At 40.4% G+C, this 19,466-nt stretch overlaps 1 protein-coding gene across 22 annotated transcripts in view; it reads right to left on the bottom strand.

Annotated features, from left to right (window-relative positions):
• The window catches only part of LOC145536232 (X-linked retinitis pigmentosa GTPase regulator-like), an 87,830-nt gene that overhangs the window by 50,514 nt on the left and 17,850 nt on the right, over nt 1–19,466 (bottom strand). For 17 of the 22 annotated variants that reach the window (XM_081565182.1, XM_081565181.1, XM_081565187.1 and 14 more), the window contains 6 exons: nt 16,401–16,525; nt 13,688–13,873; nt 12,593–12,764; nt 7,790–7,887; nt 7,335–7,397; nt 4,095–5,054 (listed from right to left, as the gene is read on the bottom strand). In XM_081565182.1, coding sequence (XP_081421308.1) covers nt 4,095–5,054; nt 7,335–7,397; nt 7,790–7,887; nt 12,593–12,764; nt 13,688–13,873; nt 16,401–16,525 — 1,604 coding nt within the window. The remainder of the gene's footprint in view (nt 1–4,094; nt 5,055–7,334; nt 7,398–7,789; nt 7,888–12,592; nt 12,765–13,687; nt 13,874–16,400; nt 16,526–19,466) is intronic. The other 5 variants (XM_081565194.1, XM_081565189.1, XM_081565191.1 and 2 more) reach the window with 1 other exon arrangement.

The raw sequence follows: 19,466 nt of genomic DNA, 5'->3' as shown, positions 1-19,466 counted from the left end.
AATCAAGAGGGAACTAGTTACTCCAATCTACTTGGCCAAGTATTAATTCAGGTCTGAAGATGACTAGGCCAATGCTCTTTTAACCAGAGCCCTAGGCCTGCATGAATGACTACTTCTAAAAGAGCACAATTTTTTTGTTCATTTTTCGCTAGAGAAAGGTGAAGAAAAGGGTAAGAAATGCTGTTTACAAATGGTTATCTCAACTGGTTCAAATACTGAGAGGGACATATTTTAAGAGCATCATTTCAGTATTGAGGGCTGATTATCTCGTGAGTGGAAGATGAATATCAGACCTTTACCACTGTAACTTGAGCTTAAGAGTTTCTCATCTCCTTGGAGATTTTTCCTCTATGAACTCCACTTCTGTCATCCATCCTATTTAACCCTAAGTCTACTCCTAAAACAACCACGTTTGGCACTAGAATCAACACAACACACACATTTTAATCTAGGTATTAATTCAATTCTAACACCAGTGTGGTAGAACACTGCAATGCCAAACCCACATATTGGGTTAGTTAGTGGAAGTTACCACAGAGTCTCACAGCTAAAAGAAGATTGACAACTACCTTTAGGAATGTTTCCACTTTCTATCTGAGTCTTTCTCCTCATGGAAAATCAAAGGTGTAAAGAAATCAACTACACAAAATTCACAGGATGTCTACCATCACAATCCTCCTTGATAAAAGGCAAGTATAAGAAATCCATCATGTCTAAGATATTGAAGGGGCTGGGGAAGGAAAGCTATGAAGAAACAAACAAACTGGCTGCATTATATACAATGGAATTACTCTAGTGGAAATCTAGCCTCTCTAAAATTCAATATCTAAAAGTTTCTCTTTTCACAAACAACTACTGGCTGGGTACATTTAATTTTTATTTTACTTGAAACATTCCGACAAACAGCAAACAGAGAATTACAGAATACTGAATGAGGAATACATTGAAGGTAAGTAATAGACATTGGGAATGGCAGTACTGGGAGCGAAGGTCTGACAGTACAGTGAAAGCTCAGAAATTATAGGAGATGGAAATACAGAATTACAGAAGACAAAAGATATTAAAGCTGTCATTATTTAAGAGTAAATAACATTTTATAGAAAACTGGATTAATTGTAAAGCATGATTTTTCTTCCTTAAAAATTTTCTTAAGCAAATAACAAACATGTTAGAATGAAAGAATCTAAGAGTTACAAAGGGCTTTAATTATCATACCATCTAACCCATTCTATTTTACAGATAAGGAAACTGAAGCCCAGTGAGTAGCTTTGCCTGGCCAGTAACCACTTAAAAGATTTTCATACTTCTAGAATCTATGTTCATTTTCATTTCATTATATATTCTCTCATTTACCAAACAGTAACTAAAAGAGTTCTTAGAGTCTGAACTCTGAACCCAGCTGTCACTTTGTAGATTGTTGCAAAAGGGACACATTAAAGGTAAAAAGCACTACTTTTAAAAAAAATGTGAATTCCTCATTTAGCTTTAAAATAACACCCATTCTTATAAAATTATTCTATATGGTGGGCCAACTGTAGTCACAGACTAAAAAAAACTATGCTAACATAGATAATTATAAGAGATTAGACATTTTTATAACCCTTAAAAGATCTGTGCCATTTTTAAAGGGACTTACTTATATACACAAACAATACTTTTATAATATACTCCTTCCTAACACTGTCTTTAGTGAGGAATTAGAATATTAACTATATGCTATGACCTTTTGATATTTTTAGCTATATATTTATAATTTGGGGGGACACCAAAATATTACTTTCAGAGAAGCCAAAATTTACCAGTGCCTCAAGTTCTCTTTATGAGTTTATACTGTACCACATGTAAAGTAACCATGACACAAAATCAATGTAATAGAAAGAGTGCCTATTATGCATAAGATGTTAACATTGTTTGGCTGGACATAATCGGGTCAAATTTAAAATCTGTTACTTCAATTCCAAATAATGTGGTAATACATTATTCCAAAATTTTTTGGAACCTGGTGGCCCATTTTCTAAAAGTTGTTTTGACTGCACTGGCATTTTGAACCTCTGTACTTCATGCCCTTCCCCCTTTCCCTCCCTGTTAGCAGTAAACTTTTTTGGATGTGTTCTATCTTTGTCACATTTCCCAGATCCTCTGATTTTGCTCACTTTGGATTCCCTTCCCCCACCCTTTCTTCCCTGCCTTCCACATTCTTCATTGCCTGTCTCCTGGCACTTTCCCTTCTCTTCCTCATCGTTCTCATCTTCTTCCTTCTCCTCTTCTCTCCCTTTCTCTTTCTCTTTTCTCTTCCCCACTGCCCCCTTCTTCTCTTCCCTTTCCTTGCCTTCCCTCTCTCTCTCTTCCTCTCCTTCTTCCTCCACCCCTTCTTCCCCCTCCTCTTCTCCCTCTCCCTCTAGTCCCAGCCCCTCCCCCTCTTTCTCTCCTTCTCCTTCCTCCTCTTCTCCCTCCTCTTCCTCTCCTTCCGCCTCTCCCTCCTCCTCTCCTTCTCCCTCTTCTAACTCTTCTTCCCCTTCTTCTTCCTCTCCCTCATCCCCTCCCCCTTCCTCCTCTCCTTCCCACTCCTCCCCATCCCCTTCCTCCTCTCCCTCCCCATCTCCTTCCTCCTCTCCCCCCTCTCCTTCCTGTTCCTCCCCATCTCCTTCCTCCTCTCCCTCCCCATCCCCTTCCTCCTCTCCCTCCCCATCCCCTTCCTCCTCTCCCCCCTCTCCTTCCTGCTCCTCCCCATCCCCTTCCTCCTCTCCCCCCTCTCCTTCCTGGTCCTCCCCATCCCCTTCCTCCTCTCCCTCCCCATCCCCTTCCTCCTCTCCCTCCCCATCCCCTTCCTCCTCTCCCTCCCCATCCCCTTCCTCCTCTCCCTCCTCTCCTTCCTGCTCCTCCCCATCCCCTTCCTCCTCTCCCTCCCCATCCTCTTCCTCCTCTCCCTTCTCTCCTTCCTGCTCCTCCCCATTTCCTTCCTCCTCCCCCTCCCCATCTCCTTCCTCCTCTCCTCCCTCTCCTTCCTGTTCCTCCTCATCCCCTTCTTCCTCTCCCTCCCCATCTCCTTCCTCCTCTCCCCCCTCTCCTTCCTGTTCCTCCTCATCCCCTTCTTCCTCTCCCTCCCCATCTCCTTCCTCCTCTCCCCCCTCTCCTTCCTGTTTCTCCTCATCCCCTTCCTCCTCTCCCTCCCTATCCCCTTCCTCCTCTCCCGCCTCTCCTTCCTGTTCCTCACCATCCCTTACCTCCTCTCCCTCCCCATCCCCTTCCTCCTCCCCCTCCCCTTTCTCCTCATCCCCTTCTTCCTCTCCCTCCCCATCTCCTTCCTCCTCTCCCCCCTCTCCTTCCTGTTCCTCCCAATCTCCTTCCTCCTCTCCCCCTTCTGCTTCCTGTTCCTCCCCATCCCTTACCTCCTCTCCCTCCCCCTCCCCTTCCTCCTCCCCCTCCCCTTTCTCCTCTCCTTCCTGCCCCTCCCTATCTCCTTCCTCCTCTCCCTCCCCATCTCCTTCCTCCTCTCCCCCTTCTGCTTCCTGTTCCTCCCCATCCCTTACCTCCTCTCCCTCCCCATCCCCTTCCTCCTCCCCCTCCCCTTCCTCCTCCCCCTCTCCTTCCTCCTCTCCCTCCCTATCTCCTTCCTCCCCTCCCCCCACTCCTTCCTGCCCCTCCTCATCTCCGTTCCCCTCTCCTTCCTCTCCTTCCTGCAGTCTCCCCTCTTCTAACTCCTCCCCCTTCCCCTCCTGCTCTTCCTCCTCTTTCTCTTTCCCTTCTTCTTTCTGCTTGTCTTTCTCTTCTTCCTCTCCTCCCTCACCTACCTCCTCCTCTCCCTCCCCGCCTCCTTGCTCCCTCTCTTCTGCTGCTTTCCTCCCTGTGCTTCTTGCCTCCTGGTAGCCCTGTTCCCTCTCCTTTTGCTCTTGTTCCTCCTCCTCCAGGTCTTTCTCTCCCTTACCCAGGCTCTCCATTACTCCCTCTCCCATGTCTTCCCCCTCTTCTCCTTCCTCACTTCCTGTTCTACTTCTCTGTTCCACTCCTGAATTACCTTCCTTCCTGATTCCCTCACCTCCACCTTCAGGCGCGTGCTCTGCCTCTCCCCCCAGCTTTCCCTTGCCTTCACTCACCTCAGCTCTGTCTGTAAGGTCATCTGACAGGAGCTCTGCTTCCTCCTCCTCTTTTTCTCCACACTTCTCCTCATTTGCCTCTATCTCTTGCTCCTCTACTCCACTCGTTTCTGAATCATCTTCTCCTTCCTGTTCCTCTGGGATCCTTGATAAGGGACCACACCTAAACTCATATGAGACTGCCATGATTTTGAACATCCTCTGCCTGGCCTCTTCATATCCTTGTTCAATATATTTTCTGCTATACCACAAATGTTGATCACTTTCCACTTCCACTTCATCATCCTCTTTCTCACCATTGCTAAATTCTATTGACTCAGGCTGCTCGAAACCATCAGCTATACTTTGCTGACTTGCAGTTTCTCCTCCCAAATAACCCTCTTCCTCTTCTATAGATCCTTGTTCACTGTCAAAGATCATATCTTGCTTGTTCCCTTTACTTTCTTTAACAAAATCTTTATCTTCTTCATCCTCAGTATGCATGTCTCTAATTGATAAGTCAAAAAATGTATCAATATTTTTTCTATTCTCTTCAGTTTTTCTTATATCCTTCAGATCGGTCATTTTCACCAGATCAGTTTCCATTTCAGAGACTACTTCTCCTTCTGAATCCTTCTGACTTTGTCCTTCATCACTTTCCTTTTCTATTTCCTCACTATTAAGTGGATAGACACCATGCTTATTTTCATGTCTAAAGGTCCCTTTTTGCAAATGCTTTGCACTGGTGCTGGTCTGACTGGTCTGACGACTTTGCTGGTCTGAGTCATTACCTATGTCCTCATCTGAAAATGTTTCCATAGATAAAGCTGCTGGCATCACGTACATTCCTTGTGCCAAATGTTGTTTATATACTCTCCCTTCTGTCACTTTTGGGGATATCTCTTCATTTTCATATTCATCACTATTATCACTTTCAGGATCAGTTGTATGCTGCTTCGGTTTCTCAATTATTTCTCGTTTCTGTAAATTGTTTGAAGTAATTGTCATACTACTATTAGTTGATAAAGGTAACTTATCTATTACAAAATACTGCCAAGATTTTCCATTATCATAAATTTCACTTGGAGAATTAAAATGCCCAGTTTTACCAGACATTTTCCTCAGATTTTGGTTTTTCTTTTTTTTTGGAGGGGGATAATTTATGCCATTCTCTGTCTATGGAGCATCTAATTTTGATTCAGTAACATGAATCTGTGTTTAACTTTCAAATTTACCACCACCTTAACTTTGCCATTACTCACAGCACCAATATTTATTCTCTGCCCCTTTTTTTAATCTCAATCAATTCTTAAATATGTTTCCAGACTGATTTTTAAAAATACTGTTTAAAATGCACACTTTCCTACTTTCCCTATTGTTTTGTCAAATTTTGATTGGTCCTTTGATTCCACAAAATTCTCAAAATGACAGAAACAAAATGAAAATATGAATTTTTAAAAAACTTGAAATAAGAAAAAGCTTATTTCTAGAAGAAAAAATCTGAAATGTTTTTATCAATACACTACATAATAATGAATATATTTTTCTTTTCTAAACAAAATCTTTTGAGTTTTCAAATTTTTGACCCTCTTCCTTTTATTTATATATTCTTTAATTATAATAATTTGCATACATAAAAAAACTATGAGAAAAATACTTAAGGGAAAATATAAAATTTTATTAAAATTTTATAAACTTGTATAAAAACTTATATAAAGAACCGTTGAGGTTTTAATGATACATTAAGAATATGAAATTAATTTCTTGCTGGACAAAATAAGGCAAATCAAATTGCTGATCTAAATTCTATAAAGCTAATGGACTGAAAGAGTCGATGAATTTGAGTCTCTAGATAGTAAAAGCTCACTAAGTCAAGTTTTATAAATTGTGAAGAGTGCTAGACCTAGGAAGAGGTCATTTTTTGCTAAACAAATTATTAAAACAGCACAAGTTAAAAATATACAGAAATACGATAATAAATCTTTATTGTTCACTAAACTAGGCTTCCTACGGCCTCTACATAAAAGGACTATGTGAAATATAAAATATATATTAGTTTAAAAGAAAGTGCTTTCCTTTTCTGTTTGTTCTAGGTCTCTTCTTTGAAACGTCAGAATTCTTTCAATAGCCCTAAGACAGAGGCCCAGCTGCCAATTCTAAATGCACGTGCCTTTATTTCCTTAGCACAATAAAGCAGCACAAAAGAGGCAGAGCCCAGAGTCTAAGAGGAAGGAAAGACACACAAAAGATGTCTGCTTGGAAGTACAGTCAAGCCAACAAATCAGTTAGTCACTGAGCTTCGACAACTGTGTTAGGAAAAAAGCTCTCCCATATTCAAAAAGAATGCTGTTACTCAATATGCCTCTCAGTAAGATACAGATATGAGTAATGAGGATTGGCACTAAATGTTTATAATTTACCCAGATTCTCTTGCATTTCAGTGACTGTGATTTTAAGAATTTCTAGTTTAACAATGTGGCAAAGGTACTAGAAATAGAAATGAAATGCTTTCTGTAGCCTCTGTCCTTCAATTTGCATTTCTCCAATTTATGTTTCTAATCCTGAACCCTTCATCATTTCACCTCACTGGTCCTTCAAGCCAGAAAAAGCAAATGATTTCAGGACAGGCTTTTATCTTTCCAGGGTTGTGAAAACCCAGAATATTCCCTCCTCTTCTCTTCATTTGTTATTCATTAAAAGTCTCTATCACTCATGCATGGTTTCTGACTAACTTCCAAATGTTTAATCTTGTTTTTGTGCTACCAATTCCTTGATAAATTAAAGCCTATTCCAAACATTGTAAAAGCAATTATCAAATATTTTAACTAAAACCCACAAAACTTTAGAACTGGAAAAGAGGTTAATATCATCCTGTAAGGTCAGCAAGGTAACTCACCCAAAGTCACATTCAAACAAAGCGTGAGAGGCACTCATAAACAACTGTAGCGTCTTCCAACACTTAAGAACTGTAATACATATCCTTTGCCTTGACGGTAACAAAGTATGGATATTGTCACTTATTAAGGACTCCAAAGAGCAAATTTCAGCAGTGAAATTCTGCCAGTCTTGTTGTATCACAGAAAATACACACCAACAGAATAAGCCCAAATGGAGACTATACATATTGTATCCCCATCTTTTACATCCTAAAGTAAGTGAATACTTACCTTTCTTGAGTTCTTTCCAGAAACCTTTCAAGAAAAATATAAACAATTTAAACTGTTCTTCCCACCATAGTGAAAATAACTCTCTGTATCATACCTTTTGCTTTTGAACTGGTGATAATTTTAGTTTTTCATTGGAATTCAGGTACAACATGTGTGTCTGAAATAAATTTTAAAAAAAATATGTTCTAAAAAAATAAAGACTATATAACTGATTATATACTTATACATATGATTATATATTTATATATCATATGTTGATTTAAAATACATATAAATAAAATTAATACAAAACAGTTCAGACAATCATATAACCAACTTTCAATCGCATACTAATAATGTGAGGGCTGAAATTAATTTTACTGTACTTAATCTATACTTCACTAAATCTGAGTTTAAAATAATGAATGAAACCAAGACAAAAACAAAAAGCTTCTTTCTATGTATAGAATGGCTTAGGACGTACACATATACACAGACATACACATACAAATACATGAGGAACTAAAACTCAAATTTGTATCTATATTGCACAAAGAGGAAAACCAGTACCATATTTAAGACATCAGCAGTTTCTTCAAGGCTTTCTGAATCCTCTGATGAAAGGCTATCTGTCTCTTTCTCTTTGGTCATTTTATGTTGAAAATAATCTGAATGATTAACAGAGAAAAGATAGAACCAGATTTCAACAGAAAAGTGAAAGACAACTAGACAATAAACAGAAATTATTCTGCAATATAAAAGTACAGTTATAATTTTACTAATAGGTCAGTTGATAAAGAATCCGCTTGCAATACAGGAGACCCTGGTTCGATTCCTGGGTCTGGAAGATCTGCTGGAGAAGGGATAGGCTACCCACTCTGGTATTCTGGCCTGGAGAATTCCATGGACTGACTATACAGTCAGTCGCAAAGAGTCGGACACAACTGAGTGACTTTCACTTTCTTTCACTTTCAAAGGTCCTTTAACCTCATATAAAGGGAACTGAACAGAATTCATTCACAGTGATAGCAGGTTTTAAAATCTTTCTGAAAATTTAAAGACCCTGACACTGATAAGATAACAACCGTTTCATTCGTATGAACAGAGAAACATTATTCCTTTGGGGTAAATACTACCCAGGTATAAAAGTAATATGATGGCCAGTGCCCAAAAGATCCCCATCAACTTATACCCTCCTGCTATGCATACACTTGTGTAGTTCCCTTCTACATTTTACCAGGTTGGTCTGTATGGCCAATAAAATAAGCAGATCAATTTGATGTTACTGTGGCTTATGTCTCACTCCTCTCTCTCTCTCTCTCTCTCTCTCGGATCACTTGCTCTGGGGGAAGCCATGCTGTGAGTGTACCCAAGGAGAAGCCCATGTGATGAAGAAGTCCAGCCTCCTGCCAACAGCCACGTGAGTGAGCTTGCGAGAGGAGCATGAAACATCCTGAACCAGAATCACTCAGCTAGACTGGTCCTGGATTCTTGACCCTTAGAAGCTGTGCGAGATAGTAAATGTTTGTTGTTTTAGCCTACGTTTTAGGGTCATTGCTTATGTAGCAACAGAAAAATAGTATAAAGACCTAGAAACTTGCACAGAAAACCATAAGATTATTATATCATAAAGCACATAATGAGAAGTTACAAGCTTCATTTGACCTTACATTTTTCTCAATTACTATACCCCCGTTTAGCACATATATACTTATTTGAGAGGAGCTCCTTAATGAAGCCTTCACTGAAAATGGCAGTCCACAGTGCGCTCTCCCTTATAAACTCGTTCAACTCCAATGAATAAATAATCAGTTTGTCTTCACTCCATGTGAGGTATTAGGTAGGGGATATCAACTTAACTGCTAAATCTTAACGAACTTATAGTCTAGAAGGGAATACAAAATATGTGATATAGGAGAATGAGAAATCCCATCCAAATGTGGGAGATCAGGAAATTTTTCACTAAGGAGTTAACAGGGAATGATGGATGAGTAGAATTCTGAGAGGTAGGGATGGAGGTAAATGGGGAAGAAAATAAGTCTAGTGCTAACAGAAGCTGTGCAACCGCTGCCCTGAAAGCTTACCATGTGCTTGCAACAAAGGCTTTTATACATGTCAGGTTAACTCCACGATAGTAAGAGAGGTAAGTGTTATAGCTCCATTTCACAAATGAATACATTAAGGTTCAGTGACTCTTTTGTCAAGTGTCAATCTCAAGTCTGCCTGGACTTTATAGGTTTTCCACTCAGTCTGACTGTGAAGAGCTTCAGTTTGATCAACATCAGGGCTCAGTAAACTTTTTCTGTAAAAGGCCACACAGCCAACGTTTTAGGCTTTGTGGCCATATGATCTCTGTCCTAAACTCAAACTCTGCCACTGTGAAAGTAGCCACAGACAATAAATAAATGAATGGTTTTAAGAAAAAGGCTACTGAGAGATGAAGCTGGAAAAGCAGGTGGGAGTTACATGGGAAATTTCGACTTATTAAAAAAAAATATTAGGGATCCTCTGAAGACACTGGAGCAGATGGAAACTAAACGGCACCAGAAGGAGATTAACATAGAAAAGGATGAACCAAGACAGACTGGAGGTGGCAGAGAGGAAGTTTAGAAAATAGTATATTGTTTAAGCTCATGGTCTTCGCCTTATGCTTGACTGAGAAAACCGAAGTCATCAGACCTGATCTGTTTTATCTTCTCACCAACAAACGTACACATTTCCCTAGATTTTCCTGTTAAAATGTAGGATGTGTCTTTCCTCTTCACAAGACTGTTCTGTATGCCAGCCCCTCCTGTATTCTCAAGAGCTTTGCACCTTTGGTTACACTCTCTCTCATGTGCTGCCAATCTCTCTGGAACTACTGGTTCATGTCCATTAGCATACAAATATGCTCTCATATCTCCCACTCCCTCCACATCTCCCTCTAGCTCCCTCTAGCAGGCCCATTTCTCTGCTCCCTTTCATGAACAAAATAGGCTAAAGACCTATCTACACACTTTATCGCCCCTTCACTTCCTCGTTTCCCCTTCATGCCTCAATTTTGAACACTCTGCCTTCTGTCCTGATCTTTCCCTGGAACTACTCTTGTCGGGATCACCAAAAATGTCCATGATGCCAGATCCACGGGATGCTTCTTTGCACTCCTTTTTCTTGAGCTTTGAGCAGTACTTTGAATTTGTGACCCTACTCTCTCCTCATTTCCCTCCTCCTGCCCTACTGGCTGATAAGGTTGAGAAAAGTGGCTTTGCTGGTCCTCCCTCTCCTAACCCTCTAAGCGTCAGACAGTCTCCAGGCAAAATGCTGAGCCCTCTTTTCTTCCTGCTCTACTCTCTATAGTGATTTCACCAACTTCCATGAATTATAAATACCATCTCCATGTTGATGGTTTCCAAATTTCTATTTCTTGTCCAGACCTCTATTCTGAATGTTATGCTTTCATGTTCAACAGCCTGCTTGATATTTCTGCTTGGATGCCTCACAGGGATCTCAAACACAGTTTTTCACTTTTTTCTTTCAAAGCACTCAACCATCCTCCTGCCTACACAGCTATGTATCATTTATTAACAAGTTTAACAAGTTCACCTGGTTCTATGTCTAAAATGCATTTCCCGTGGGCTCCCTTCTCTGTCCACTGTCAACATCTTAGGTCTGTACACCATCATCTCTTGCAAAAGGCTCTGAAGTTTTCTTCCCACCTCTAGTCTGGTATCCCTGCATCCACATGTAGGCAAAAATGATCATTGTAAAACATAAATGGGATTGGAGCACATTACTCCACTGTTCAAAATCCTTTAATGACTTTCGATCACACTTAAGAAAAACACTCAAATCACTTAGGCCTCTCATGGCCTATAAAACCGTGAACATTTTTTTGCTGTCTCTTTTTCCAACATCATCTTGTCCCGTCTTTTCCTTCACTCCTGATTTTCCTTCACTCACTTTCTCTTCAACCCCAATGATCTTCTTTCCTTTTCCTATAGACTGCCTCCAAACCTTTTTAACTACATTATTTTCTTTGCCTGGAATAGACACATCCTCTCTCTTTGTATGGTTATTTTCGTATTCTTTGTTTTAGCTTAAATGTCACCTTCTCATCCGTGTCTTCCCTAACCTCCTTATCTCCACATGAAACACTGAAGTCTGCAAATAATTTAGAAAAAGTCACATTATATGTTGGGTGTGTGCTCAGTCAGTCGTGTCTGACTCAATGTGACCCCAAGGACTGTAGACTGTCAGGCTCCTCTGTCCATGGAATTTTGTAGGCAAGAATACTGGAGTGGGTTGCCATTTCCTCCTCCAGGGATACAACTTTCAAAATACTTGTTATTAAGTTTGTTTTAGTAAACAGTCACAAGAAGATAAGGGATGGCTTTTCCTTTTACTCTAACTAAAAAATTCTATCTTCACATACTAATCTCTGCAAGTGGCAAAGAGCTTGCCCCAAACCATCAACTTCTCTTTTCCTTGCACACACTGTTGCCAGAATCTACTTTTCCCATGTACGGGGCTGAAGACTACCAGTGAGTCTTATCTCCAAAGGAAACACAAAAGTTTGGTGAGATGTAAGAAGCCCTGCTCCTTATCAAGGTCCTAGATGTAGGGAATATTCCATTCCCACGGTCCACAGTTCTTGCCAGAGTTCCTGATCCTTTGTTACCTCAACCTTTTCTGTAGGTTCCTGAGCCCAAAGATATTAAAATGATCTGGCCCATTGTTTTTAATCCCAGATGCCCAGATTATCTTCTTAATTCCAAATCTACTGCTTACTCTGGTTTGCTAGTCCTGGCTTCCTGCCCTGTCCCTATCATCTGAGCACATGCCATGCGGCAACATAAACACATTCCGAAGATACATATAGTTAATAAATGTTGGAGCTGGCATCTGCTCCCAGATCAAATGGACTCTACATCTCATACTCCTAACCGTGATGCTATATTGCCTAAATACTCAACTTGACATAGGGCCAGAAGACCTGTATGCCAATCCTGTTCATTTCATTTATAAAACTGAGTAACCTTGGGCAAGTCACTCAATCTCTTCAAGCATTGTTTGTTTCATACATAAAAATGAAGAATCGGACTCCCACCTATTTTGGGTTGCTTCTGGGTTGAAAGGTGATAATGTAGGAGAAGGTGACATGTATGTTATACACTGCTCTAAAAAGATATGCTGCTGTCATCACATGGGATTTTTAAGCTCACCAGAGATGCTTTCTATTAGTCAGAGTATTTCTGGATTTGAGTTCAAATGAGATGTCAGTCTCTAACTAGGAAGAAAACAATTTAAGTGGAGAAAACATCTGAAGATGAACATGAAAACAGTAGGAATAAATGGTACATTTCTTCTGAGAGCAAGCAGAGTATCAAATGTTACCTGGTTCCACTGGGGGCATAGCGTTCTCATTTTGAGGCATCGTTTTCTCTAGCAGATTACTTGCAGACGTACAGAAATTAACTAAGTAAGACAAAAAACTAACGGGTTGTGGGGAAGTCCCTTCAACTGGAGGTAGTGTTCCCGTCATTCGAATAGAGTCTGGGGATTTCTCCTTTAAAGCAAACAGGTTAAATAAACTGTTAGATGATGTTATATATTTGATATTGATGTAAACTACCCTGAGGTTGCAAAAACTATTGAAGAGAGAGACTTCAAATTGGCCAACGTCCTACAATGTTCACTCGTTAATAATTCCCAAGGGCTCAAAAATGTCTTGTTTTGTTGCCTCTGGGTCTAAGTTGCTCTAAATCGTCAATCTGGAGGTATGTTTTTCACAAGATGGGGCAAAGTGTATGTGTGTTTTCTCTGTCTTCCCTGACAAAAACAGTTACCCGGAAAACACAAACCAATTACACAATACTTACAGGATATTTCTTAATTTTTCCATATATACTTTTTCATAAGAAAAAGCCAAATGTAACTTTTTACCTCTAAAGGCATACATTTGGGAATTTAAAGTAATTTTTATTAAAAAAGGAATGTGTCCTTTAAAAATTACTTGGGATTTTACTTTTTAAAATATAAGTGTTATTGTAATGATCATTTTAAAGCACAGAATGAGAATCCCTAAATTTAATAGAGAAAGAACATTCCCTCTCTCAACCCAAAGTCCTTATTTTTTGTTTTCCACCTTTCACTATTTATAATATATAACCTTTCATGCTCATGAGGTATTAGCTTTAAAAGACAAAAGCAAAGTAGAAGTCAATTCACATATGGCTGAGACAACAATTTAGCAGTACCACTGTCTACAAAGGTTATCTATGATCATTTCAATTTTCTAATTTGTTTGTTTAAAAGTTTAATTCTGAGTTTTCTTTAAAAGTTTGTAAGCCATTAATTCTAATAATTTGATAGAGTGAATTTATCTAAGAAGACCCTTCTTTGGTTTAAAAAGAAAAGAAATTTGTTTTCTTCCAGTTTCCTTTGCAGCACTAGACAGTGTTTATTACATAGAACAGGTCACAAACATACCCTCTCTCTACGGCGCACACGTGCTGATAAAGATCTCTGCAGTATGTTTTCTAAAGGCAGATCACTGATGGGCACAGATATAGCTGAAGGTAAGCAAGAATCATTTATTTCATATGACTCAACGTCTTCTGCCATACCAAGTCGTGGAGTGGCAAAAACTAGCATGTGACATCCACCACAAGCAACCTGCAGCATAAATTCATGGATAAATTAATCGACATTGGCTTCAAACACAAATGGGTTTTTAACAGCTTTTAGCTACAAAACGTTAACTTAGCAGTAGACTTCCTAGACTGAATAATTCAATCTTCTTTCTCCCTCTCTCCCTCCATACACACACACACACACACACACACACACACACACACACACACACACACACACACAACACATGAATTACAATATATATTCTTTAAACACTATTACTGAAAATTAGACCAAATTTAATACATCATTTTACTTTCAACTGAATATATAGTACAGACAAAAAACTATCTGGCACATTATATTTCTCTTTACAATTTAGAAAATGCTATTTTAATCTGGGAGCAACACTAACAACTTGAAAAAATCAAGAAAAGTTCTACTTAAAAATAAGGGACCCATGGGTCATGTCAATGTGTGGTAAAAACCATCACAACCTTGTAAAGCAATTACCCTCAATTAAAGTAAATAAATTAATAAATAAAAAAAGAAATAAGGGACCCAAGAATACATCAGTCTCTTGGGATAAACATGTCTTCAAGCCTTTCTCTTTACATGAAGGTTTCTTAAGTTTAATGCTTTAAAGTCCCAAGAGGAAAATGCAAGCATGCACAATGGTGAAAGAATGAAAAACGTAATCAACATCTTAAGCACTTTAAGAAATAAGTAATTTTCAATAAAATGCTTAAAAAAAACATTGTGTAGTGTTTACAATATAGAGACTTCTGGTATCTTCATCGAGTTCTACATTGCAGCATAGAACAGCATACTCTGAACCTTTCCTTCATAATATTTCCAAAGTTAAAATTGATCTGTTTTATGTATAGCATTTAAAAAAAAATTATCTTCCCCATAAGATTATACAGGGGCTTCCCTGGTGGCTAGATTGTAAAGAATCTGTCTGAAATGCAGGAGACCCGGATTCGATCCCTGGGTCGGGAAGATCCCCTGGAGAAGGGAATGGCAACCCACACCAGTATTCTTGCCTAGAGAGTCCCATGGACAGAGGAGCCTGGTGGACTACAGTCCATGGGGTTGCAAAGAGTCGGACACAACTGAGCAACCAACACACACACACACACACACACACACACACACACACACACACACACACACACACACACACACACACACACACACACACACACAAGATTATAAGCTCAGCGAGTGGGAATCTGGTCTCAGTGTTTATCATTGCATGCTCTCTATTTCTCATCCTCAGTCCAGTATCTTGTACCAAGCAGGTATTCATCAAATAGGTGTCAAGTCAAGGAATGGGAAGTGTTTCATAGTATGAGGCTCTGAGCCTTTGGAGAACAAATTCCAAGTGATATTGTTAGGGGAAGCCCACTGACTGAAACTGCCCACCCTGGCCAGGCACCACAGTAACCATTTGCATGAGTTGTTTTACGACAGGAGGTCCTGCTAAGGAACACGGAACTAATAAGCCACCACCAACCAGAAGAGTTCGGGAAAGGTCAAAAGAAGACACCACATGTCTGACCACCTCCCAGAATCCTTCTCGCTGGCATCCAGCTTGGCTGAACAAGGTGTGCACCACCAGGAAGGACTCTGAGTCAGAATGATTGGCTCAAGACAACCTGGAAACTAATCCCATCACCATAAAACCCAAGACTGCAAGCCATGTGGCAGAGCAGTTCTCCTGGGTTCCCTTACCCTACTGCTCTCCGCCTGGGCACCCTCTCCCAATAAAATATCTTGCTTTGTCAGCACATGTGTTTCCTTGGACAATTCGTTTCAGGGTGTTAGACAAGAACCCAGTTTCGAGCCCTAGAAGGGGGCCCCCTTCCTGCAACAATATTATCATCAGTGTGTGTGTGCATGTGCGTGTGTCTGGGGTGTGTGTGCACTCAGTTGCTCAGTCGTGTCCAACTCTTTGCAACCCCATGGACTGTAGCCTGCCAGGCTCCTCTGTCTGTGGGATTTTCTAGGCAAAAATACTGAAGTGGGTTGCCATTTCCTCTTTCAGGGGATATTCCTGACTCAGGGATCGAACTCAGGTCTCTTGCATCTCCTGCATTGCAGGTGGATTCTTTACCACTGTGCCACCTGAGAAGCCCTTATTATCATCACTGACTAAACAAAATTTTCATCTATAGTTCTTAATTGGCAGGTGTTAGAAACAACAGAGATATGGTGCCTGATGCGGACAATACTGAAACAACACTTAATCCAAATACCACTTAGCTCAATAAAAGGATTTTCAAAACTCGTCACTTATTATCAGCAGGATCTGAGGGTCTGAATGGTATCTGATCCAACAAACATTTACAGATGACCACTGTGAGTGAGGAGAAACATTAGGAAAAGGACAGATTTTCAGAGTGTTGTGATGTCTGACATTTGGCCATTAGGACACAAGTGTATTCACGAGATAGAGCCATGATACTATTTCATCTAAATGTAAAAGGACTCATTTTCTATGAAATCCCAAAAGAATCAAATATAGGAATATGAACATGTAAACAGGGAAATGTGAAGCCCTTACCAAATGTACTATATACTTCAAAAAATTAGAACACAAAGTGGGAACGAACTGATTGGTAAAATTCTCCATTCCAAGTCCTAGTTTTCCATGTTGACCATCTCCAAAAGTATACAAAAGGCCTGATTCTAAAATGAAAAAAAGAGAGAATTATGAAAGTGTTACTTTGATGGATCTATGTGTAAACAGCAAATATATTAACTGACATTGCAATTTTCCCCTCATATTCTGCATTGAATTTGGTCCATTGATGTTTCCACACTCTCTATGGTTTCTGTTGTCCACACATAACATTAGGCAATAGCTATCGCGAGAATAAATCACTAAGTCCTTGGTGGCTTGTGAAGTTGAGACCCAGTCCTGTGAGGTGTTGTATGGAGCAGCAGCAATCCAGCATGAGATCTCACGATAAATACCACCTTCTCAAAGAGAAGATTTTTGTAGTCTGACCTTCTACATCCCAATTTATTTTCTTTTTCCCTTAGGTCATTGATTAGATGAGGGTTTATCAACTCTGGCACTACAGACATTTGAGGTTGGATAATTCCCAAATGTATGGGTTTGTCCTGTGCCTTGTGGAATGTTCAGCAATATCCGTGGCTTCTATCTACTAAATGTCCATTCAATACCCGGCCTCTGCAACTGTGACAATCAAAAATATCTCCCATATTGCCATGTGTCCCCTGGGGAGACCGAAACACCACTCAACTGGAGCAATTCTCTCTCTTACTTCTGTTTCAGGGTTGTGGATAGCTCCAGAAAGAAATGCCATAAACCAACCATGCTGCTTGTTGGGGATACCAATATTGGTGGGGGGTCCCCTGTACAGCCGGACCCAACATAATGATGAGTAATTTTGTCACCTCGCCAGGTAATCTTTTTGTCTGTGGCCATAGCAGCTAGTCTGAACCTTCACTCCTCAAGCCTTTCCTTCATACTCTCCATCTCAAGTGAGATAAGCGCCATGGAAGCAGAATTAAAGGAAATGGTGCCAGTACAGGTACAGAGGAGGGGCTCTCCCTCTAATCCAGTGATTAGGAAAGGCTTTCAAACTGAAGCTGAAAGGATTTGGGTTTAGCTACAAGAAGGAGGGAGCAAAGAATTTTTCAGGCAGAAGCCAGCAGTACGTATCAAGCAGAGAAAGCATAACACAGTCAAGAAGCCGAGAGGCAATCAATGTGTCTGAAGCACAAAGGGGAGAGTGGTATGAGATGAGTCTGAAGAGGTAAGAAGGAGCCACACCGCAGAGTATCTTATTAGCTCATATTAAGCATTTTTGAACTTTATATTAAGAACAAATGAAAGTCGCTCACTCGTGTCCAACTCTTTGTGACCCCGTGGACTATACAGTCCGTGGAATTCTCCAGGCCAGAATACTGGAGTGGGTAGCCTTTCCCGTCTCCAGGGGATCTTCCCAACCCAGGGATCGAACCCAGGTCTCCTGCATTGCAGGTGGATGCTTTACCATCTGAGCCACCAGGGAAGCCCAAGAACACTGGAGTGGGTAGCCTATACCTTCTCCAGGGGATCTTCCTAACCCAGGAATCGAACTGGGGTCTCCTGCATTGCAGGTGGATTCTAAGGCAGATATTAAGAACACCAATATCCTAAATGAATGGGTTTTTTTTAATTAGATTATTTATCTCTTTTTTAACTTTACAATATTGTATTTGTTTTGCCATACATTGACATGAATCCACCATGGGTGTACATGTTTTCCACTTCCAGAACCCCCCTCCCACCTCCCTCCCCATCCCATCCCTCCGGGTCATCCCGGTGCACCAGCCCCGAGCACCCTGTATCCTGCATGGTACCTGGACTGGTGATTCTTTTCACATATGATAATTTACATGCTTCAATGCCATTCTCCCATATCCTCCCGCCCTTGCCCTCTCCCATAGAGTCCATAATACTGTTCTATTTATCTGTGTCTCTTTTGATGTCTCGCATACAGGGTTATCTTTACCAATTAACTAAATACCATATATATGTGTTAGTATACTCTATTGGTGTTTTTCTTTCTGGCTTACTTCACTCTGTATAATAGGCTCCAGTTTCATCCACCTCATTAGAACTGATTCGAATGTATTCTTTTGAATGCCTGAGTAATATTCCATTGTGTATATGTACCACAGCTTCCTTATCCATTCGGCTGTTGATGGGCATCTAGGCTGCTTCCGTCTCCTGGCTATTATAAACAGTGCTGTGATGAACGCTGGGGTACACGTGTCTCTTTCAATTCTGGTTTCCTCAGTGTGTATGCCCAGCAGTGGGATTGCTGGGTCATATGGCAAAAACAAAAATTACAGAGCCTTTTGTTCCAAAGCAATTAAAACTGTGCAGTGTATTAATTATCTATGGGTGAGTCAGTCATTTTAGGGAAACACCCTTACTGAGTCCTACATGGCAGCACCTACTTTTGGAGGTTGAGAAATAGGCCCAAAGCAGCATCTTCCCAGATAAAAGGAGAAACTACAGAGCACCTTGTGGCTCAGCTGGTAAAGACGCTGCCTGCAATGAGAGAGACCTGGGTTTGATCCCTGGGCTGGGAAGATCCCCTGGAGAAGGGAAAGGCTACGCACTCCAGTATTCTGGCCTGGAGAATTCCATGCACTGTACAGTCCATGGGGTCGCAAAGAGTGGGACACGACTGAGCGACTTTTCCTTTCACTTTCCTTTCCTTTCACAGAGCAGAAGAGCGAGCACTGCTAGCACCTTGGAGAAAGTATGAAAGTTACTCCTGAAAACACCTCCTAGTGGCAGAAGCATTCCAAGAATTTACTCAGCCTGAATGGTTCTGTCAGATGGAACACGGAGAATGTTTTAAAATAAGTTCCTTCTGTTGCTTCATTTGCTATTATTTTCTCCCATTCTGAAGGCTGTCTTTTCACCTTGCTTATAGTTTCCTTTGTTGTGCAAAAGCTTTTAATTTTAATTAGGTCCCATTTGTTTATTTTTGCTTTTATTTCCAATATTCTGGGAGGTGGGTCATGGAGGATCCTGCTGTGATTTATGTCGGAGAGTGTTTTGCCTATGTTTTCCTCTAGGAGTTTTATAGTTTCTGGTCTT

Source organism: Giraffa tippelskirchi, chromosome X, assembly GCF_054371585.1.
Source record: "Giraffa tippelskirchi isolate mGirTip1 chromosome X, T2T-mGirTip1v1.2.pri, whole genome shotgun sequence".
In the NCBI taxonomy this organism is placed as follows: Eukaryota; Metazoa; Chordata; class Mammalia; order Artiodactyla; family Giraffidae; genus Giraffa; species Giraffa tippelskirchi.
This window is presented reverse-complemented; position numbering and strand designations above follow the sequence as displayed.